We start from the raw sequence: 24,880 nt of genomic DNA on the forward strand, positions 1-24,880 counted from the left end.
ATGTAACAGTTATATAATAGACTATCGTAGGATAGTATCCTGCTTTTGAATAAACCGTGTCACAAGGTTTAATATTAGGTCAAACGAGATCGAATCCATTTATAGATAATTTTTGAAGTCTGCAGGTTTCTAAATCACTCTTATATAATGTTCATATTTGCTAACATTCCGCACAGCAATAAATATTTCTTCACCGATATTCTTGTTTTTATTTTGAGAAATTGAAACAAAAAACAAAAAATATACAAAAATGTTGTTGTTGTTTAGACAATACTGGGGCCATCCTCTTACGCACACGACACGTCTGACTTCGTCGCGCTTAAACTGACAATTGATTCAGTAACTGAATTTAGAACAGTGTAATCAGAAGCTTCTAAATTTGCTTCTGAATTCAGTCGACTAAATTCAGCCAAATGTAATAAGCCTTTAAGTTCACAATCTTCTCTTTCTTCTCTTATAAGGCTCTCAAAATTTTTTGCTAAATTTAACCTTATAGCCTGCGTTCCACAAAGTGTTCACAACGAACACGCTCACGACCGCAATTTTTCCCGTTCCACTTGCTTGTGAGCGTTATTGTCGTAAACTCAAGTGGGATGGATTTTAGAGTGTTTTGAGCGTGGAGTCCAGGTAGGTAATTAATACAAGTGGCGAGTTAATAAAAAGATTTAAGAGGTTAGTTTATAATCTGTAATCCTTGAAAATTAACCTTATTTATTATTGTTTAAATCGATTTATATTGAAAAAAATTATAATTTAATTTTTTATATTTAATATTAGTGGTGTATTTAATTAATTTACTTTCAAATGTTATTAAAATGTCTTTTGCGGTGGCACTAGGATATTTGGTAAGAGGTCGCAATAATGCTCCAGTGTGCTTAGTGCGAGTTTTTTAATGTTCTCGATAGCGTAAAAGTTAAGCCAATTTTGGATGCAGTTGGAACAGCGCCCCTAGCAGCAAACGTACGTAAAAGATCCCATTCCATACAAATATGAGCTAACTTTTACGCTATCGAGAACGTTAAAAAACTCGCACTAAGCACACTAATAGTATCTCTTTCCGCATGAAATAACGTAAGCTTAACGGTCGCCATTTTTGATGCTTGATCACTTCGACCCACCTTTTTAGATGGGTCGTCGTGAGCTTCGCGTGAGCGTAAGTTATGACGTCATAAGTGACGTTTTCGCCGCGACCACAACGACTGCGGTCGTTATGTGGAACGACTAAAGGAGCATTTCGATCGTTGTGGGCGCTTAGTGGAACGCACCCATCATGTTACTTTTCACCAGTATTGCAAAGTCAAAAGAAGCTATTTGATAAGTATTTGAAGCAATATCGTGGCTGTTTGGTGGAGAAAAAGTATTCAGTCAGCGCACTCGCTTGGTAAGGCAGTATTACTACGTTTACTTCCAACACAAATTTGTATATTTTGGTATGTGGCCAGCTTAATTTTTACTTTGATTTAGATTACGGTACCTTGTGTAAGAAATAATTTAAGAGTGGCAGAAGAATAATTACTTCATTATGTTTAAGTATTTAATCTAAAACAATTTACTTCAGAAAAAAATCTTTGGCAAATCCTAATAAAACCCTATTTACAGTTTTCGACTGGACTTTGAGGGACATCTTGTAAAAGAGAATTAATTGTATGGTGTGAAACGCTGATTTTCCTGTTAAAAAAATTTAATCAATAGTAATACTCTGTTAACATTATGTGTATAATCTATGCTGTTAACGTCAACTGTCAGTCAAAACTGTAAGTTTGTGTGAAGTGAACTGAAGTGTATTTTGCTGTTAGTTGTTACACATTCAATATTAAAAATAAATCGCTTTAAACAAAAATACATAATTCCATCACTTAACTAAATAACTTAATTTCAATTAACACCGTTATTGACGGCATTCGAAGAAAGTGATTTCGCTGAACGTCGGCTTCTAACAAATTTGGTCTCAAAAAAGCCGATGAACATTTTACCGCTACAATGACTGAAAAAATGTCCAAATTTCAAATAAATACCAAATCCAAGACTTATTTGAAGGACAAGGAGGCCTTCCTGAAGGATTTAAGACAGTTCAATGAAAGTAAAAAGTAAGTATAAACATTAAATGCTAGCCCACTCAGTGCTAGATTTTAGTGCTATTAATACTCACAAATACACTGAACACTGAAATTTAAAATAATGTTTTCTCAATGAAAACATTGCAACATGGTATGTTTTATGACATATGAAATTTAGGCGAAGAAAAAAAATGTACAGAATTGAGAGAATGAGTGATTTTATAACTCATCATTTAAAAATTAACCATATATGTCAAGTTTCAGATTATTTTAGATGTTAGATTGCGTATATGATAATGCTACTTACTGAATATACCAGGAAACTGTATTTTGCACATACCAATTCTGCTTAAACTAATTATTAAGTCCTTAAGTTAATTTAGGAAATAAAGTTGTGACTTATATTCACTGCGTGGTATTGAGATAAAGCTGTATTAACGCTCATTGTTACCTGCACTATATTAAAAATTGTGCATAATGGATTTTTAAAAAACAATGACAAAGAAACAGTGGTAAATAAATAAAAAAATATATAGTATTTATCTTTTTTTTTCTAGTTCACCATGTCTTTATCTTTTACAAAATTGGTACAATCATTTGGGAATTCATATTCTCTAATTATCTGGAGACCGCCCATTAAATGTAAATTCGAACTTGAAAATAGAATTTGAATAATCGATCGATAATTAATGAAAATACTTATGTTTTTAGCATTGTGACAAAACCGGCATATGTGAATGGTATTGAGATTGATTTGTATCACTTCTACACATTGGTCCAACAAAGAGGAGGTATTGGAAAGGTTAGCATTAATTATGTTACATGAAGTTGTAGAGTAAGTGATTAGACGCCCAATGCTTTCATATCGAGCAATATGTGCCTATGTTCAAACCCACAGGAAGGTACCAACTTTTTAATGATATATCTACTTAATAAATGTTCATAAATGAGCTCCACAGTAAAGAAGACTTGGCGTAAAAATCAAACTCATAAAAATTCACAATTGATAGAAGGCATTTTGTGAGTCCCACCTGGTAGGTACCAACACTAGGAAATCTGTTGATGGATACCCGGTCTAGGGGGGTAACAGACAATGAAGCAGTATTGAGGTTTAGTTTGAAGGGTGGGACACTTGTTGTATTGTAAAAACTGAGACTTTAAACTCATGTCTCAAGGTGGATGGTAGCATTTAATTTTGCATTGTTGATGTGCATGGGCTCTGTTAACTGGTCCACATCAGTTGAGCAGTGAGCTCATCCATATATCTAAGCAGTAAAAAAGCCATTATTTTTCTTTACTACTTTTACCTAGATGTTAAATTTATTAAAAGACATTGTTGAGTCACACAATTGGTCGTTAACCTGTTACTTAACAGAAGGTTAATCAAAATGTTAATGGCTGGAAAACTATAATTACACTCAGAAAATGTGTGCAGTACTAAGGCTGTATTTGCACACTACTTATTTAGGTCTGTGTTCTTCTGTATATACTTTTTTTGCATATCGTAAATCTGCACACGTAGATATTATATCTATTTTCAATGTGAAGCTCATGCTTTGTAGTCTGTAGAGCGGGACAGCTATTAAACGTACCTGTAAGTCTCAAAATAGATGTTAATGTTTATTTCGTTGTCTTTATGGGCAGCCTAAAAAATTGCACTAGTTCATATCTATATGCCATGTTAGATTGTCCTTAAATTTCTGTAATTTTTTTTGATAAGGTTCTGTTTTTTCGAGCTGTAAGCAATCTTCAATATAATTCAATTCAAAGTGTAATGATCTTTTCATCTCATCCCTTAATGTTTTTACCTTGCCTTCATTTCTTGCATTATATACTGAAGCCAACAGTTTATCATTAATTTATTCTAATCATTCAAATTGTTAGGTAAATCAAAATGATACATGGGAGTCTTTCCTGAGACCTTTGCGATTGCCTCATCCATGTATCAATGGATCAACACTACTGCGAAGGATTTATTCGTCTCATTTGGAAAAGTAAGTTGACAAAAATTTTAGGCAAATGTGAACAATAATTGGCTAAAAGCTTTGAATAATTTAAATTAAGAATAAATGTGTACATATCACTATATTTGTTGGATATTGATTGAACATTACTAAATAACAACTTATAAAACAAATAAATCAAAAACTATAAAAAAAATAGGAAGTTTATTTATGAAATTTAAGGGCTTGTTTACAATTGAAGAACAAGTAGATGATAATTTCAAGACTTTCACAATTACTTAATGTCCAAACATGACTGTAAATTTTCTGATATTTCATATTTTATTTAAAATAATCTTGAACTCATGGGGTGCAGGTATTTAAGGCAGGTGCATATTACACAATAATATGTTGAATTTATTGTCATGGTATATTGGTTTTATCAGATATGAACGAGCAAAAGGACCACCAGGGCGTGATGATGATAACGACCTGGACGACGACCCCAGGCGAGGGAGAGGCAGTGGTATGCCCAGGATTACTACTTTCGGAGGCGGTACTTATGTCTCAGGTATAATGCTCTTAAGCAACCTATATTTATATTGCGAATTTTCGGTGCTGTGGAGGTGTTGAGATCTTGAGTGAATATAACTTTTAGTTTACTCATCAGCCAACAATGTAGAGTGACAATATTCATTTGACAAGGCATGATTAAAAGTTTTATGAAACTGCAATGTAAAGTAGGTAGGGACTTGGATGTGCCACTGGCGTTGCTGACCATGAACGATGGTAATCACTTACCATCAGGTGAGCCGTATACTCGTCTTCCCACAAAGGCAATAAACAAAAGGTAAACATCAGTAATGTTACACTATAAAAGAAAGTCGTGTTAGTTACACTATTTATAACTCAAGAACCGCTGAACTGATTTGGCTGAAAATTGGTGCGGAGGCAGCTTAGAACTAGGAGAAGGACACAGAATACTTTATCCGTCTTGCAATCGTCATGTCCATAAACAAATCACAAGGCCAATCCTTAAAAGCTTATGGCCTGAATCTAGAAAATCCATGTTTTTCCCATGGTCAATGATATGTGGCATGTTCACGGTTCGGAAGGCCATCTCCGTTATTTGGTCTTGCACCTAATAATTAAACGAAAAATGTCGTCTATCACAAGGTGCTCCACTAAAAAGTGGAACCCATGCACTAAAATACATGGCCAATAAATAAAGAATCATTAAAATACTTGCTTTTTTATTTACATTATTATCTAAATAAAAAAATTGATCTTGATAAAATCAAAAGTCTGCTCATTTATTGCCTCTAGGGCGGAACAAAGTTCGCTGGGTCAGCTAGTAAATAAAGAGTTAAATAAAGAGATTAAATGTAAGTACCTACATGAATAAGATCGCTTAGTTAGTCTAAAGTCAAGGTTTCAAGATTAGGTTCCTGTTTTGTGAGAGATATAAGCTGTTTTTCACTGTATTCCCTCATGTTTCGCATTTAAGTTAAATGTGGAATGTTTAGACCCCTCAGACTTCCTTGAATGGGTTTTGTCTTGCCTTATCAAATAGTTTTGGTTTTAATCTTAATAACTATAACTAATATTATAAAGCTGAAGAGTTTGTTTGTTTGAACGCGCTAATCTCAGGAACTACTCGTCCGATTTGAAAAATTATTTCAATGTTAGATAGCCCATTTATTGACGAAGGCTATAAGCCATATTTACCATCACGCTAAGACCAATACAAACGGAGCACCAATAAAGAATGTTTCAAAATCGTTTTTTTCCCTTTTAATGTATGACAGAATTGTTCCTCTTTAAAAGATCTAAAAAAAATCCGAGACAGCATATATGTCTATGTGTTAAGGTTGGCTCATTATAACGTTTTTTATGCTAACCAAATTTGTTCTAAAATAAAGCATTATTTCTGAAGGTGTTTACTTACTGGTGGTAGGACCTCTAGTGAGTCCGCGCGGGTAGGTATCACCACCCTGCCTGTTTCTGAAGTGAAGCAGTAATGCGTTTCGGTTTGAAGGGTGGGGCAGCCGTTGTAACTATAGTGAGACCATAGAACATATATCACAAGGTGGGTGGCGCATTTACGTTGTGGATGTCTTTAGGCTCCAGTAATCACTTAACACCAGGTGGGCTGTGAGCACGTCCACCCATCGAAGCAATAAAAAAAAAAAAGTTGTTCTTATAGAGGTGATATTGAATAAATGAAGTCGCGGGTATAATTTAGCGTTATGCCAAAGTAACTATTCCACGCGGACGAAGTCGCGGGCAAAAGCTAGTCTTAATTATATTATGTTGTAACAAAATTGTGTATATGCCTACAGCATCAGGAGAGGCTCTGCGTCCGGCGCCGCGCGTGGCGGCTCCCTACGAGCGCCTGGCCCTCTCGCTGCTGTCTCCGATGCCGAACGAACAAGACTTCGCCGTCAACGTGTGCACGGTGCTGGCCGCGGACCATTCGAACCGCCTACCGCTGGGCACCACCCCGCACATACTAGACTTCCTACTGGCTCATGCCGGTGTTTACAATCATTGTGAGTATGAGATTTTGTCTTGAGGTCGTTATTTTTTATTTTTTGGTGATATTACTCTAAGGACATGCATGTGTTTAACGCGAAACATACTATAACTGGTCAAATGATCCGTTTTGAACTTTTGCATTTGTAAATCTTATTGCTTTTGCACATTTGACTTCATTACTTTTTCTTCTAAATTAATCTACAATTTTTTTTTGTTTTTTTTTTGAGTAATATTTGTCTTATACCGTTATATACTCGCTATGGTGGAAATAGGTACCAGTAAGTGTTGGTATGATAAGTGTTAATTAGATCATATTTGTATTGAACAGGACTACAAAGTCAGCTTTTAACACAATTATGTCAACAAGAGCGTTGGGATTATGTGTTTAACTACATATAAACGAAATATAATGTAAGGAAACTTACAGCGTGTCTTAGATTAGTTATTACTCAGGCCACGGATTTGTCCATTCTACTAAGCTATAAAAAAAAATTAAGGTCGCTAAGTTAATGACCAAGCACAAATTTTTACATAAATTATATTTAAGAGGAGCAAAAAAAAAAAACAATTTCTGTAACTAAATTACAATACGTGGATGCGTGGATGCAATAATATTAATGTAAAGTGAATAATTAAACATTTTGACTTCTAAACCTAACTACATAAGATACATTGAATTTTTATTATAACACGACCGGTATGGTATTACATTACCACATGGTATTACATTACTTCTATACTAATATATAAATCTGCAATGGTTTTTACGGATGTTCCGTTATAACTACTGAACAATGCATCCGATTGACTTGAAACTTGGTATCCATGTAGAAAATACATGTACTTAATGGATAGGCTAATATTTATGAGTGTTGGACTCCCTACACCAGTTGCGAGGGCGTTAATGATGAGAATCTTTGTGGGGTTTAGAAATAATAATGTTAATTTTAAATGGCCAGCGAAGCGGAGGGATACAGCTAGTTTATTATAAAACAAGCGGCCCGCTCCGGCTCCGCTCGGGTCTTTAACAAAAATTTCAACGATATTTGACGTTGTTTTATTTTTTTAAATAAAATAATACTTATTGCGGCATAACTATAATAGTTAGACATATGCTGTCGCTACACTTTTTGTAAATAATAACATATTCTGCAAAGTCGTAGTACATTATTTTATTCTATCATCAATAGTTTTCGCAGGGCACGCGATGTAAAGAATATTTTAGGTAATTTTTTTACACCTTGGGTTGCATTATTGGAGTTTTAGTAAGGATCTCTATTTTTTTTTCAAAAAAGGTTATAACCTATGTCACTCGGGAATAGTGTAGCTTTCAAACAGTGAAAGAATTTTTCAAATCGGTTCAGTGGTTTCGGAGCCTATTCAATACAAACAAATCTTTCCTCTTTATAATATTAGTATAGATAATGTTATTGTAAATTTCAACAACAGCAAGTCTGCGTGACACGATCGGAAGGTCGTACTACGAAGCCCGAGGCCGAGCCCCGGACCAGTTCTGGAGCATGCGGGCCGGGGGCGGAGGCGCCAGGGAGCTGGCCGACGAGACCAAGTTCATGCAGCCGGGCGTTGAACAACCCGAGCTGATGGTCCAGGCCTTGGCGGCCCAGAACTCGTTGAACGACTGCCTCATGACCGGCGAAGATGAGGAGGATGCCGTCGAGAAAATTGTTGAAGAGGTATGTATGGCATTCATAAGACCGGTCATCGTTCTCGGCGAGTAAATGAACCCACATTCCCAAGTAATCTCTCTCGTCAATGATTTAAGTAAATTATGTATAATCTGTGGGCTTCTTTTATGTTGTTGTTTAGCCTTAAATTAATAAAACGTAGGATATGAGATTTCCTAGCTCTTTATCACGTTATTACTTAACTATGTCTCGTATGCAGATTGTAATTTTCTAGTTATTAGTGGTACAGCGTCTTGTGGAGATCGGACGGACGGACACGGACAAGTACCATCACTCTGCCTATTTCTGCGGTGAAAGATTATTGCGTTTTGATTTGAAGAGTGGAGCCCCACAGACACAGCTCACTGAGTTTCTCGCCGGATCTTCTCAGTGGGTCGCGTTTCCGATCCGGTCGTAAATTCTGCAAAACGCGGCTCTTGCTAGTGTTCGTGTTAGCAACGTCGTCAGGTTTGAGCCCCGTGAGCTCACCTACTTGTTAGGGCTACGCTGAAATGGTCTCTCAAGGACATCAACTTAGGTAGGAAAAAATAAGTATTTGAAATCACACGGACATTATTAAAACGACAGGTCTCAAAGATGAGTATGAAGAGCAAGGCTATACAGACTGATGTTGATATAAAACGCTTTGAAGAATTCTAGCTTTTACTCTTCTTGGTTGGTATTATAATGTCTTTGCAATTAGTTACAAACACAAAAAGACACAAAGAAAGTTTTTATTTAAGATGAACACAAAATATAGTAAGAAGGAGAAAGTAAACAAGAAATATATAGTCCAATCAACATAAGCGGGTACACGAAACAAGAAGCAATTTTTTTTTTTTTTTAATAAATTTGAATTAAAAATAGTGTCAGAAAAAATGATTTTATTGAGTAAAAAGTGTGGGATGCTTTTCAGGATACTATGAAAATAACCCTTCTACTCATACTACTACTACTACTGTTCATAAAATATTTATAACTAGTGATACCATGCATTCCACGCTTTTTTTTACAATAAAATCAATTTTTCTTACCCTATTTTTAATTCCAATTTATTAAATTTTATTTTCTATTTTTTAGTTGGGTTTTCTATAAATGCGTATTTTGTTAGTTTTTTTAAACTATTATTTATTTTTCATTTTTTAGTTGAATTTCAATTTTTACAATTTTTTTTATATAATATTGAATTGTCATCCTTAATAAGTATCACAAATTTCGAGTTAATCCGACGTTTTGAAGGGGGGTCGAAATCATGTTCAAAGATTCCGTTGCATACATACGTCTGAAGCTGATAAAAGCGTATTAATAAATAAATAGATGTGAGTCAGTAGTCACTCACATCGCTTAAGGCTTGTGTGCGTTTTAGGCTCTCCAACAAGAGGCTCTAGAAGATTGGGTGGCGGAGCCGTCGGAGGAGAATCAGCTCTTCGCTCCGGAGTTGCCCGGTGGGGCCGCCTGTGTGTACACGCAGCGAGTACTGCAAGTAGCTTCCATTGTCCGCTCCTTGTCCTTCCACGAAGAGAACGTGCAGTATCTTGCCAAGAACACCACGCTAATAAGGTGAGCTCTGGTTTTTGGAACAAGTGTCGATTTTTAGACGATACTAGCTGACCCGGCAGACTTCGGAGTGCCTCAATCGATAAATAAAAGACACATCAAGGGGACACATCAAAGGAAAAACAAAATGGTTTGTTTTTATATAATTCCGAGCTTTTTTATATTTTCTCACCTTTTAAACCTTCCCTGGACTTCCACGAATAATTAGCCAAATCGGTCCAGCCGTTCTCGAGTTTTAGCGAGACGAACGAACAGTAATTCATTTTTATAAAGACGTCGTCGTGGCCTAAAGGATAAGACGTCCGGTGCATTCGTATAAAGTGATGCAACGATGTTCGAATCCCGCCAGCGGATACCAATTTTTCTAATGAAATACGTATTTAACAAATGTTCACGATTTACTTCCACGGTGAAGGAATAATATAGTGTAATAAAAATTTACCCGCAAAATTATAATTTGTGTAATTACTTGTGGTAGGACGTCTTGTGAGTTCGGTAGGGTAGGTACCACTAACCTGCTTATTTCTGCCGTGTAGTTATACGTTTCGGTTTGAAGGGTGGGGCAGCCGTTGTACTGTAAAAACGGAGACCTTAAAACTCATATCTCTAGGTAGGTCACAACATTTACGTTGTGGATGTCTATGGGCTCCGGTAACCATTTAACATCGGATGGGCCGTGAGCCCGTCCACATCTAGTAAGTAAAGTAAAGTACTAAGTAGTAAAAATAATCTAAGATTGAATGTATGATGAATCGAATTGATTTTATTGAATGTTTCACATTTCTTTTGCAGATTTCTGCTTCTTTGCGCCAACTGTTGGGTCGGCACATTGCGACAGTCCGGGCTGGACACTCTCGGTAATGTGTCCACGGAATTGATAATCAAGGTATGAAATATTTCATAATGGATTGACGTATCTATATATTAATACGGGAAACAAAAACTTTGTACCCCTTTTAACGAAAATTGCGCGGACGGAGGAGTATGAAATTTCCCACACTTATAGGGAATATAAAGGAAATTTTAATATTTTTTTTAATTATGCATAAAAAAGTATTAAATCATTAAAAAAACATTACACACACAACCATATATTTGACACACACGCGCATGCCTACCATTTGTTTATTCTCTAACTTTTCTTATTGTTTAAAGTCTGTGGTCAAATTGAGAATAGATTAAATATTGTTTGTCTATAGTGTAGTCTTGGCGAAATCTGCAATTATAGAAGTAGTCTTTGGCAATAGAATCACAATAAAGTACAAACTTATAATATCAATTAATTATAGTGAAATTTCGACGACCGGGGATCACTAATTTAATTAAAATTGTCGATTAATTCATCAGTAACCATCTTGTTTATGGACGTTTATGTTGCTTAAAGAAAATAAAACATACTCTAAATAAAATTTGGTCTTTTTCATAGTTCATTTACGATCAACGGATAGAATACCTTATAGGGTAGCTAAAATTTTTACGTATGGGGCACGGAAAAAATTACATTATTCGTATAGAAATGAAATTTATTAATTTAAGTCTTTAATCAAATTCAACGAAACGAGATGAGGTGGGATGGATTAAAATCTCAGTACAATGGTGGGCCTTTATTGGACAGTAGACATTTTCATTCGTTTTCCTACATTTGTGCACTTTTATTTTACATGTGCTAATCAGTCTATAAATGACAGTTATTACACGTTCAAAACTTGAAGGAACACTAAATTAACAAAACAAAACAATTCATACGAATACGCTCCGCGCATTCCCGCCCAAAAAGTCCGGTTATTCGATAAAATTTTTTTTTAAGAGATTTTATGACCTGGTAACTGAGACCTTTAAGTCATGTCTTATTCTAATCTATATTCTTAATTTTATGAAAAATGATATTATGGAGTGAAATGAAATGAAAATGATTAATTTGAGACATTAATCAACTGGGATGAAATTAAATGAGATGATATGAGATGAAATCTAATCTTAGTAAACGTACACATTTAAACCCGAAGAAACACTAAATAGACAAAATGAAACAAATCACACAACTTCACTCCTCGCGTTCCCGCCAAAAAGTCCTGTTATTCGATCTAGTGTCACAGGGTTGCCAATGCATAAAATAATTATTTAAAAAAATGTGTGAATTCGAATTGCGTTGTGATTTAATGTTTTTTTAATTTATTCCCTACACGCACAGGACCCGGCGACTTGTCTGATATCTAGACACGTCCTGTCTACCATACAGTCTGCGTTAGTGTCGCCGGATCGGGCCAGAGTATTGGCAGCACTCGAACTGCTCAATAAGCTTGCACAAAACGAGGCCAATGAGGACGCTTTGCTCAAAGCTTTAGAAACGAAGGTATGTTTTTTTAATTTATTGCTTAGATGAGTGGACGAGGTCACAGCCCACCTGGTATTAAGTGGTTACTGGAGCCCATAGACATCTACGACGTAAATGCGCCACCCACCTTGAGATATAAGTTCTAAGGTCTCGGTATAGTTACAACGGCTGCCTCACCTTCGAACCGAAACGCAGTACGGCTTCACGGCAGAGGGTGGTGGTACTTACCCGCGCGGAAACACCTACCTACCTCCTTCTCCTCCTCGCGTCGTTTTCCTCATTACTGAGGGTAGTGACTCCTTCGCTGCATCAGTTTCTCCCGTACGATTTCCCTCTATCTGCTGCGGTCCTTAGTTTCATGAAGGGCATTGTGGAAGTTGATATTTAGAGAAGATCGTATTTGGTCTGATCATCTCGTGGGACTGCGTCCTCTGGGACGTTTGCCCTCTACTCTGCCTACCTATCTACCTTTCCTACCTACCTACCGTCAGTGCAAAGGGTTGCACATCTAGACAGCCTTTTTTTTTTTTTTTTTTATGTTTTATTGCTTAGGTAATCGGACGAGCTCACAGCGCACCTGATGTTAAGTGGTTACTGGAGCCCATAGACAACTAAATGAGCCACCCGCCTTGAGATATAAGTTCTAAGATCTCAGTATAGTTACAACGGCTGCCCCGCCCTTCAAACCGAAACGCATTACTGCTTCACGGCAGAGGGTGGTGGTACCTACCCGCGCGGACTCGCCTACCCACCTACCACCAGTGCAAAGGGTTGCACATTCAGACAGCCTCATGTGTCATGTTTCGTCCAGGTGTACTCGGAGGTGTGCTCGCTGCTGACGCTGCGCGACATCATGGTGCTGGTGATGGCGCTGGAGTGCGTGTATGCGCTGACCGGGCTCGGCGACCGCGTGTGCGAGCACGTGGCGCGCGTGCCCGGCCTCCTGCATACGCTCGTGTCCCTCGTCACCGTCGAGGTACGTATTGCCGACTGTGTCGTTGTCAATGTCAACTGTGGGGTCACATGGACATATAAAAATAATATATTATACTATAACCATAGTATGATATAGTAGTTAGTAATAGGTAGGTTAATGTAATTGTTTAATGTATTATATTGTGATATATTTTTTTCTTCCTTACATTATAAGTTAGGTTAGTTTTCGTTATCGTGTTGTTTTGTCGTAATTGTAAGGAACGTTGTTGTACAAATTCAGCACTATGTCTTGTTTTGTGGTGCGCACATAACTTATGTTGCAAGCCAGATTTTGTTTCTGTTTACTTGTGTTTTTTATGTATCTTTTTAGCTTGTGATGTGTATTGTGAGCCTAATAAATAAATAAATATGGTAAGAATGGTCAGGCAGTATAATGATTTGGTTAAATCTCACGGTAACCTTGATATCTTTGAACCCAGACTCAGGGGATTTGCAAATGTGTGAAGGATATCCTATTTAACAATGGCTAGTTATCAATATTTTTAATTTCAATTGTGTTTTTAATAGCCAAAGCTATGCACATTAATATGGATTTGCTGAGTGCACATTGTGGCGGGTAGCCATCATACAACGCAAAATATTTGACAGATGCCTGAATCTCGCTTACGACATTTTCAAGATAAGCTTGCATATATACAAGTTCCGAACAAGAACATTCGGACCGTCGGTCTACCGAGCAAATATCAACCGCTCGGTGAAAGATCTTCCCTTTGTCGTATATCCCCAAACACATACTATTTAGATTGCAATTCAGATTAGATCTAGGTACTACTTGTACGATTTAGCTAATATGTACTGTAATGATTGTAATTTGTTTTGTGCATCAATAAAAATATAAAATAAAACATGGGAACATAGTGAACGTCCCTAACGTTAAGTCTAATATGTTTGTTCGTGTCAGCATCGTTTAGTTTGGCGTAGATCAGTGGTCTTTGAATCACCTAGTGATGTTTTTTTTCCTATCTATGCTGATGGTCTAAAGAGACCATATCAGCGTCTCGATTGCAGTAAAAGTAAGCTTTTAAGTACTTTTGATGATTCAATGAAACCGAAAAGGGAGGTTTTACGTACTTTTTTAATGTTTCATCAAAATACTTTACGACAGTTTTTTGCTATTGGTTTTTGGAACGATGCGGAGGGGTACCTTTACCTGGAAAAAACGTCCGTAACTTAAGATTTTATGTTTGTTACCTCATAACTTTTGACTGGGTGAATCGGTTTTGATGATTCTTTTTTTATTAGACAGCTGACGCTTTCCGTGTGGTCCCATTTCAATTTAGTCCAGTTCTGATAATGGTGTCCATGAGAAAACCCTATAAGCCTTAAATTTGCATTAAACACGTGCGCGACAAATAGATGAATAACTCAATATCACGCCAACCGATTTCGATGATTATTGTTTTTAGTGTATATTAATTTGTTTTGGAATATCTTTTTTTTTTTTATCAATGAAAAAATCATAATAAAAAAAACATGTGTGCAATTCACACGTGGTAGAAGTGAAACCTTCCAAAATTAAAATACAATTATCCTAAACGTCTTAAGTATATGTAAAATTTTGTCATTAGTAAATAATTGTAAGGTAGCGCCCTCTGTGAATTGATATTTTAATTTCACGTATAATCCTAAATTAAAATTCACTACAAGAGCTTTCATACACACGTTAGTATTAAAAAATCTCACAGATGGCGCTGTATTAAATAGTATGTATATTTCTGTCTCATTCTTTGCTGGCTTCATCCTACACATTTTTGTATTTGTGTCTCTTACCTGTCGTTTTTTCCGTTGCATCCGGTTTGAAATCACAACGATTCTAAATAAGTTTTCACTTCAAAAATGTATACCCGAATAATTATTTTCTTTATATCTCGAATAGAACTTAAAATTAATATAATTACAACAAAGAACTTCGTTCCTATCCGGTGTCCCACGACATCACACATCTTTTTTTTCATTCAATTATTCCCCTTGTAGGCAGATGAGCACACGGCCCACCTTATGGTGAGTGATTACTGTAATTCATGGACTTCGCAATCCCAGGGGCAAAGCCGCTGCCTACAAAGTTACACTGAATTTCGGGATTAGTTTGGGATGGTTCTTGAGTAATGTCTGTATGCTGTATAGGCCCAAAGCTACGGGCCCCGAGCATGCATACTGATGCGCGTGGTGGAGACGGTGAGCGGGCCCAGCGCGCTGGCGGCGGTGGCGGAGCGAGACGCGCAGGAGCGACAGCAAACGCAGCAGCCGCAGGTACGTGCCTCCGGGGATTGGAAACCCGATAGTTGCTCCGTTCGGGTCGTGTGAGAACTAACTGAGCTCTGTCTCTTTTCCGCTAACCAGATTTTGGTATAGATTGATTGTGATGAATGAAAACAATGACGTCATTATGCAAAATGGTGTAGTCTAGTGTAAAATTTTAATGTTTCTAGCTATTTGACTGATGCGAGAATCTCGTTAACGACATTTTCAGGATATGTGTGCATGTATACAAGCTCCGAACAACGACATTCAGACCGTCGGTTTTTTTGTTGTTGCTTAGATGGGTGGACGAGCTCACGGCCCACCTGATGTTAAGTGGTTACCGGTGCCCATAGACATCTACAACGTAAATGCAGCCGTTTACCGAACAATAGTAGTCGTCGTGGCCTAGAGGATAAGACGTCCGGTGCGTTCGTGGTGAGCGATGCACCGGTGTTCGAATCCCGCAAGCGGGTAACAATTTTTCTAATTTAAATACGTACTCAACAAATGCTCACGATTGACTTCCACGGTGAAGGAATAATAACATCGTGTAATAAAAATGAAACCCGCAAAATTATAATTTGCGTAATTACTGGTGGTAGGACCTCTTGTGAGTCCGCGCGGGTGGGTACCACCACCCTGCCTATTTCTGCCGTGAAGCAGTAATGCGTTTCGACTTGAAGGGTGGGGCAGCCGTTGTAACTATACTGAGACCTTAGAACTCATATCTCAAGGTGTGCGGCGCATTTACGTTGTAGATGTCTATGGGTTCCAGTAAGCACTTAACACCAGGTGGGCTGTGAGCTCGTCCACACATCTAGGCAATAAAAAGAAATTTGTATTGTTGATACAAAATTTATGACACAGATAAAAAAAATGTTATATGTCATTATAGTCTATACTAATATTATAAAGAGGAAAGATTTGTTTGTTTGTTTGTTTCGAATAGGCTCCGAAACTACTGGACCGATTTGAAAAATTCTTTTTCCATTAGAAGCCGACATTGTCCCTGATGAACATAGGCTACTTTTTTTAATTTTTTTTTTTTGTTTTGTTTCATGTGTGTTTTAATGTTTCCGAAGCGAAGCGAGGGCGGGTCGCTATAATTAATAATCAAGCTCCATTAGCAAACTAAAAGCGACTAAGCCTTAAGAGAAGTCAGTGAATAATTCTGCTGTAATTTATATTGTTTTAACTTTATTTTTCTCATCGCCACCAGTGGTAAGGTAATAAGTGTAGACAAATTATTATTTTATTTGCAATAAATGCTTTCTTGTTGAAGCCAACTCCAACTACACCGAAACCAGTACAGCAACCAGAGCCAGCGCCGTCCACGACAGCAGCGCCCACCACGACCACGGTAACCACGACTCCAGCGCCATTCTCATCGATACAGCAATCTCACATGCAACAAAGAACGATACAGGTTTGGTAGACTTTTTTTTAATTCATTTATTTATATGGCCATGAGCTCGTCCACCCATTTAGATGGGTGGACGAGGCTCATGGCCCACCTGATGTTAAGTGGTTACCGGAGCCCATAGACATCTACAACGTAAATGCCGCCACCCACATTTAGATAAGAGTTTTAAGGTTTCAGTATAGTTACACTGGCTGCCCCACCCTTCAAACCGAAATGCATTACTGCTTGGCGGCAGAAATAGGCAGGGTAGTGGTACTTACCCGTGCGGACTCACAAGAAGCCCTATTGCCAGTAAAAAAATATTTTTTACTAAAAAACTACAAAAACTACTAAAATCTATATCTATACTAATATATTAATCTACAGTGGTTTTTACGGATTTTTTTTTTTTTTTTTTTATTGCCTTTGTAGGCAGACGAGCGTACGGCCCACCTGATGGTAAGTGGTCACCGTCGCTCATGGACGTCAGCAATGCCAGGGGCAGAGCCAAGCCGCTGCCTACCATAAAGTACTCTCCGTAAGCCTCGTTTGAAGAAGGACATGTCATAGCGCTCGGAAAACACCGTTGTTCCGTTATAACTACTGAACCATGCATCCGATTGACTTGAAACTTGGTATCCATGAAGAAAATACATGTACTTAATGGATGAGCTAATATTTATGAGTGTTGGACTACCTAATAATAATGACAATAAATAAAATAATGTTAATTTTAAATGCCCAACGAAGCGGGCGAGTACGACTATAGTAGAATTATTTTGTCCGTGCAGTTTGGTTTATAAAAAATCGGAGCGGTGCAGCGAATATTTCGCTCTCTCTTCCACTCACGAGCCTTATGGACGGGCATAGTGATGCGCATTATTGTTGTCGATAAGCGTTATCGATAGTGTATTTAGTTTTTGTCATGTGGGCTAGTGATAGAAATGAAAGAAAAAATCACTAATCGAACACTTACACCACATATCGCCGCAGCAAGATAACGAGCACGGCAGAAATTAACACTGTAACTTTTCGGGATCTATTCTCATTTCAGTGACAACTTTTAACACATTGTTGATAATAAGACGTGCTTGTGCTGGTATATTTTTGCCAACAAGCAAAATATTTGAATAAATTCTGCCGTTTTGGTACAAAACAAAGGAGTAGCCATTGTGTCACTAAAGAAATTCAGAGACCGAATGCACAAAATCACATTTCTCTTCGACGTATGTACTATAATGTGCAGGTAGGTACACTCATAACATAACAATGTTTCACCACCATTCGTATACCACTCCGTCGTCGTGTACCTGCTTTCGATGACTCATTTGTTTTTATCGATAATGGCGTTGCGCCCGCGCAACATGCTCACCGCCCTAGCCGGGCTATGTTTTATGACCCAAACTGCACGGATAAAATAATTCTAGTATAGTATATTTCTAAAAATACAAAATTGATAGTAATTTTGTGACGTGACAATAGGAAAATGAAAATTTCGCTCAAGCATGGCTGCGCTCGAGCTACGAGCCGCTGCCACTGAACGACAACAGCAGCTGCGAGGCAGCTGAGGTGTACCGGCAGTACCTGGCCTGCTGCACCAAGCTCGGCAGGAAGGGAGTCATCGCGCCCGGACACTTCCCCAGACTAGTCAGGTACCGCCCCGCCTCACTCCATTTCACCCCGCAATGTCGACTAATATACGATACAGGGTGTTACTTTTAATCAAAACTATCGACCGACTTAAAGTTCCACTTGTGGCGGTAGCTAGCACAGAAAACCAGATATTTGACAGATGCGAAATTTGTTTGAGAACAAAAAAAAGTGTGTCATTCGGGGACTGCCGCGGTAAAGCTATTGCATAGCATTTTTTATCAACTCATGCAATTATAATTAGACAGTAATAATTTAATATTAAAACAATAATAAAATAAGCGCGCTATATTTATAAACATTAAGAAAAGCAAAACATTAATTGTTCCCTACACACTCATAAGCAAGACCGCGCGAAAGAGAGATGGGCAGACTTTTCATGATGCGCATGCAGTACGACGTTACACCGCGTGCTTATTCACAAGCGCAACGTGTGAATGTATTGAACGCGAGCTACATGGCAGGCGGAGTGGAGGGTGTTAGGTTTTATTTTCGTTACGGAATTTCTTGATTCGGTCGGCGCGCTTAAAGCCCGCGATAAAAACTATGCAATAGCTTAATAACCATTGAAATTTAACTACGAATTTCTATATCATCTATGACTGGATGAACTTTAGATCTGAGCGAAAGATACCGTAACTGGATTTAAGGATCGGTGGTGTGATTGCAGGACTGTATTCGGCGGGACGGTCGGCCCCAACCCGGTGACGGCGGCCTCGGGCGAGTCGCAACAAGCCTACATCGGGATCCGGGCTAGGAACCCGCAGAACAGGACCAACACCACTGCAGGTAAATTATATGTAATGTATGTAACATTTATCATATATCACAAAAAAAATTACAAATCTATCTATTCAAACAAAAAGTATGATTTTTTGTTATAATTCTACATATATATGTATGTATTTGTGACAAAAATCATACCCTCAAAATTAAATTAAATAATTAAATTTGGGTAATTACTGGTAAGATGTCTTGTGAGCCCGCACGAGTAAGTACCACCACCCTGCTTATTTCTGTCGTGAAGCAGCAACACGTTTCGGTGTGACACTTGAGGTATTTCTTATTTTCAAGTACGTAGCCCGTATTATCTAAAAGGCTACCACGATAAAAAAAATTAAGCTATAGTTGTTGCAAGCTACGACAGCGCAAAAATTAAGCTATAGTTGTTGCAAGCTACGACAGCGCAAAAATTAGACTATAGTTGTTGCAAGCCACGACAGCGCAAAAATTAAGCTATAGTTGTTGCAAGCTACGACAGCGCAAAAATTAAGCTATAGTTGTTGCAAGCTACGACAGCGCAAAAATTAAGCTGAAGTTGTTGCAAGCTACGACAGCGCAAAAATTAAGCTATAGTTGTTGCAAGCTACGACAGCGCAAAAATTAAGCTATAGTTGTTGCAAGCTACGACAGCGCAAAAATTAGACTATAGTTGTTGCAAGCCACGACAGCGCAAAAATTAAGCTATAGTTGTTGCAAGCTACGACAGCGCAAAAATTAAGCTATAGTTGTTGCAAGCTACGACAGCGCAAAAATTAAGCTGAAGTTGTTGCAAGCTACGACAGCGCAAAAATTAAGCTATAGTTGTTGCAAGCTACGACAGCGCAAAAATTAAGCTATAGTTGTTGCAAGCTACGACAGCGCAAAAATTAAGCTGTAGTTGTTGCAAGCTACGACAGCGCAAAAATTAAGCTATAGTTGTTGCAAGCTACGACAGCGCAAAAATTAAGCTATAGTTGTTGCAAGCTACGACAGCGCAAAAATTAAGCTATAGTTGTTGCAAGCTACGACAGAGCGCCGCCCTTAGTTGTGTGAGTGACCAATCTGTATACGCATCAATGTAGGCTATGTGTAGCTAATGTAGCAGCAGACCAGTGACCTTTCCGTCGGGTGCACACACTAACGAAAATGCGTATTTACAATTACAACTACATATAAAGGCCACGTACGTAGTTTGCAACAACTATAACGGTTTATTTACATGACAAAAAAATATTGGAGCGATAATAGTTATGAAGCTTGTAACTTAATTTTATTTTGGTGTAGTTGTAAAAGTAGTAAACACTGATGAAAATATTAAAACTTCAACACACACTTTCGCTCCGGAATGAGGAAGATACAGTTTGGCACATATAAGTTCCGCAATGGACACTAAATTGTTCGAAATTGTTTCACGAAAGTCGTACGATGTTTGAGTCTACATATAGATTGAAGGAACTCGCCACTAAGTTGTATAAACCTTCCAGGACCGTCGTCGCCCATACTCAAGGCTCAGTTGACGAACAAGGCCGCTGTGGAAGTGAAGCCGGCTGTCACGCAGGCTGCGCAGGTATCGAGATGTGAATTTTATATTTATTTAATTGAATATGCAATTTCGAAAAGAGCAAATCTCTGAAAATGTAAAATGTTCAGGAAATGAAAAGGCAGTGTAAAATTTAAAATATTAACTTTTGAGATATATTTTAGTGTTAATTAGCAATTGAAAATTACTTGAATTATTATAAAATGGGTGTAGGTAAGCCTCAAAAGTACATGTATATGAAAAAAAACGTATTTGACAAAATATGCGACATGTGCCCTTTTCGAAATTGCATATTCAATTATTATAACGTTTTTATGAATGTTTGATAACAATAAAGACAAAAAGTACCGCAATTCATTGTATTTCAAACGTTGTATCAAATAATGTTAAGTAAAAATCTAAATCTGGCAACTTCTGAATTCTTCCGAAAAATCTGCAGTTCTATCTTCTAAATCTTCTAAATTTGAATTGTCATACTAAAACATTTTAATTAGTCACCTCTTTTTTTCTATTTTAAACTAACCATCGTTTTTTTTTCTTTAAAATCTATTATTTAGTCCCAACAGTTGCCAGTGTATCCTCATCTGTCACAGGCGCTGGAATCGAATCCCTCCAACACGACCCTCATCAAGCACTTGCTCGCTCATAAAGTAAGCCCCGCTACATCGCAACCGCAAGTAAGTGCATCACTAACAACACTAATATTTGTAAAATGCTCTTTTGGTAAATTGTAGTAATAGAAATCAATAAAATCGTCGGGAACACATCTGCTTGATGAACTTCAGCAAAACGAACACAAAGCTCTAATGTTGCCAACTTAAAAATGATAATTTTCACTGATATTGTATTCATATTATATTGAATTAATATTTTAACATGTTGACTGCCATGTAGGTCACCAGTGTCCTACGTGGCGTACTGAAGTAATTATGTGGATTTCTCTTTTCGATCTTTATGCTAAGGCGCCGGAATATCTAGTAGCCTCTATGAAATATGAATCCGAAGGTACTGGCAATGAATTTATTTTTAAGAGACTTGAATGACTAAAACATATATTAACAAACAAAAGTCATAGTTAGGCAATCTAGGCGCTTAGTAAAAAAATCGACATAATTAATTTAGTACGCCATGTATGGCACCGGTGACCTACACGACGGTCAACGTGTTAAAATACATAATATGAATTTAATGTCAGTGAAAATTATTATTTTTAAGTTGGCAACATTAGTACTTTGTGTTCGTTTTGCTGAAGTTCATCAAGCAGATGTTGTATTCCCGACGATTTTATTGACTTATATTTTCCTACCATAGAAAAAAAAACATGACCTGATTATTAAAAAAAAATTAACTTTTAAAAAAATATTAATATTTTAGTTTAAATACTATCAAAAGCAGGGGTTTCACCACGAACAAGGTCCGAGGTATAAAATATTGATACAATTATAAACTAAAAATGCATGAATGTGTTTTGATCTAAACCGTTAATAAAAAATATCAAATATTAAAAAAAAACAAAGAAAACTGCAGAATAAAGAAAAAAAACATTTTTAAATGTAATTATTGCCAACTCTCAGGTATTTAAAGAAAATCCTAGGAAATTGAATGTAATATGTAGTTAATAAAAATATTATTTCCGAAAAGTTAGTGTCGTTGCTAGGTACTACTTAATGAATTTAGTTAAAGCATGCTTTGAAACAATAATAATTCGATTTGATGTTCAAAGTTTCGTAGTGGCTGCCAATGTAGAAAATAGCATGCAAATAAAATCGAGTAGAAACTAACTAAAAATTGAGTATAACTACACACACTACACAAAGCATGTATTTAATGAAAGCTTTTTTGAAAAAGCATGTTGAAGTTTTTTTGTGTTATTTTGTTATCTCAATTAGGTTCGTTGAATAAAATAGTTGCCGTTGGACGTAGTTGAATAAATTATACGTATTATGGAGTTAAAAGAAAGTATTATCGTATTTTGATAATTCACAAATACATTTCCAAGTTAAGTTTTATTTTCAATGTTTAAAATACTTGAGAATTTTCGTGATCTCGAACGACTGATGCGACATGTGTTACAATATATTTAGGATATTATGTAAATTTACTTTCTTATGTATATAACGATAAAGAAGATAAAAATATATATATGAACCATAAAACATCTTATAGAGAAAAATATAAAGCATCCTCTCTGATGTTCTATTTAATGTAAATTTTTAAAATCACAATATTTAGAAACGATTTAAATATCTCTATTCAAATGGTTTGTAAGTTATATATTTGATGTTAGGTGGCGCAAAGGCAGCAGAATCAGCAACGCGTTCCGTCAACTTCAACAGTGGTAGTACAATCCAACCAGGTATATATATTATGTTTTTTGTTTTATACATAACATTTATACATTATATATACAAATTATTATATAACACATTATTATATAACACATTATTATATAACACATTATATCGAAGTTATTCCAATTATTTAAAGATCCATACATAATTAATTGCATGTAAAAAGAAAAGAAAAACCGTATGTAAAATTATAAATAAAACTGATTTCAATATTTAGTTTACTCTGTGGAAGTTCGAGCAAGTTTGTACCTTGCCACAAAACTGGGAAAATTTTCAAGGATTTTTCTTAATGAATCTGGCAACATTTTAATTTTTTTAAAGAAATCTTGAAACAATTTTTTTTATGAATGTTACTTGCTCGAAATATTATTAAATTAAAATTTTAATATTCATGGAAACGGAAACAGACATCATATTGACTAATGAATAGATCATCGTGTAATAAAAATCAAACGCGCAAAATTATCATTTGAGTAATGACTGGTGGTAGGACCTCTTGTGAGTCAGCACGGGTAGGTAGCACCACCTTGCCTATTTCTGCCGTGAAGCAGTAATGCGTTTGGGCTTGAAGGGTGGGGCAGCCGTTGTACTGTTAAAAGTGAGACCTTACAACTCATGTCTCAAGGTAGGTGGCGGCATTTACGTTGTAAATGTCTATAGGCTCCAGTAACCACTTAAAACCAGGTGAACCCACCATCTCATAACCATGAGATCGTCCACCCATCTAAGCAATAAAAAAATCTAAGCGTGTGTCTATTTTAGGCCATGGACGTAGACCCAGAATCATTGATTAAGTGCACCACAATAATAACGCCGGGTGGAGTTGCCAATACGACGCCCTCGACGCAAAGCGAGAAGGTAAATATATTAATATATCGATATGAATGTAGAAGGATATAGAAGAAGAGGTAGACCTAAGAAGAAATGGATGGATTGCGTGAAAGACGATATGTGTAAGAGGGAAGTGAGCGAAGAAATGGTAAATGATAGAGGAGTATGGAAGCATAAAAACGTGTTGTGTCGACCCCAGGTGACTGGGGGATTTTATTAAATCTATGGCAATCTCGTGTTTCGTCTCATTTGGGGCGCTTTTTTGCAACCGAATCTGTTTTGTGTTGCCGTTAAATTCAAAGCACTGTGTGCGTGCGTGTTTGCGTGTGTGCGTGCGTGCGTGCGTGTTACATGTCTTATTTGTTGAAACATTTTTTGTTTTTAAATTAGTGTTTATAATTTTAGGTCATAATCAGTACTCAAGAGGATATATTGGGTAAGTTATATTGTTTTTAGTATATAAAATTATTCGTATTTATACTATGATTTTGTTGGGATTCTTCCGTTTTCAGTGCCCAAAGAAGAACCGGTTCAAATTCAAATCGACGATCAAACCCAGTTTACTATTGTGAGTGCGATCTTGTGTTTATTTATTCGACATTTATTTTTTTCGAAATATTGTTTCCTCAATCGAATGTATATAAACACTATTGGTTATCGGGCTCTTAACAGAATTTTTACATTTTGTGAGTTTTCAATATTTGGTGGTCTGAAGACTGGGTAGAATGTTAGGAGCAGAAAAAATTGTCTTGGTTTTTGTGAGTTACCAGTAAAACTCCATGACTCTCCCCGACAATATTATACAGTTTTTTTATTGGTTAGATGGGTGGAGGAGCTCACAGCCCATCCGGTGCTAAGTGGTTACCGGAGCCCATAGACATCTACAATGTAAATGCGCCACCCACATTGAGATATAAGTTCTAAGGTTTCAGTATAGTTACAACGGCTGCCCCACCCTTCAAACCGAAACGCATTACTACTTCATGGCAAAA

The 24,880-nt window shown here is 36.8% G+C and overlaps 1 protein-coding gene across 32 annotated transcripts in view; it reads left to right on the top strand.

Annotated features, from left to right (window-relative positions):
• Positions 1–1,749: 1,749 nt before the first annotated feature.
• The window catches only part of Bap170 (Brahma associated protein 170kD), a 56,673-nt gene continuing 33,542 nt past the window's right edge, over positions 1,750–24,880 (top strand). For 30 of the 32 annotated variants that reach the window (XM_089739973.1, XM_089739980.1, XM_089739978.1 and 27 more), the window contains exons 1-20: positions 1,750–2,087; positions 2,769–2,859; positions 3,942–4,051; positions 4,447–4,571; positions 6,343–6,552; positions 7,988–8,232; positions 9,590–9,783; positions 10,573–10,666; positions 11,972–12,133; positions 12,927–13,091; positions 15,236–15,361; positions 16,635–16,778; positions 18,237–18,406; positions 19,075–19,193; positions 20,651–20,733; positions 21,264–21,383; positions 22,994–23,062; positions 23,820–23,915; positions 24,294–24,324; positions 24,401–24,456. In XM_089739973.1, coding sequence (XP_089596099.1) covers positions 1,981–2,087; positions 2,769–2,859; positions 3,942–4,051; positions 4,447–4,571; positions 6,343–6,552; positions 7,988–8,232; positions 9,590–9,783; positions 10,573–10,666; positions 11,972–12,133; positions 12,927–13,091; positions 15,236–15,361; positions 16,635–16,778; positions 18,237–18,406; positions 19,075–19,193; positions 20,651–20,733; positions 21,264–21,383; positions 22,994–23,062; positions 23,820–23,915; positions 24,294–24,324; positions 24,401–24,456 — 2,517 coding nt within the window. In that variant the 5' untranslated portion in view covers positions 1,750–1,980. The remainder of the gene's footprint in view (positions 2,088–2,768; positions 2,860–3,941; positions 4,052–4,446; positions 4,572–6,342; positions 6,553–7,987; positions 8,233–9,589; positions 9,784–10,572; positions 10,667–11,971; positions 12,134–12,926; positions 13,092–15,235; positions 15,362–16,634; positions 16,779–18,236; positions 18,407–19,074; positions 19,194–20,650; positions 20,734–21,263; positions 21,384–22,993; positions 23,063–23,819; positions 23,916–24,293; positions 24,325–24,400; positions 24,457–24,880) is intronic. The other 2 variants (XM_089739979.1, XM_089739987.1) reach the window with 1 other exon arrangement.

This window comes from Bombyx mandarina, chromosome A1 (assembly GCF_030267445.1).
Source record: "Bombyx mandarina strain Sakado chromosome A1, ASM3026744v2".
Classification (NCBI taxonomy): domain Eukaryota; kingdom Metazoa; phylum Arthropoda; class Insecta; order Lepidoptera; family Bombycidae; genus Bombyx; species Bombyx mandarina.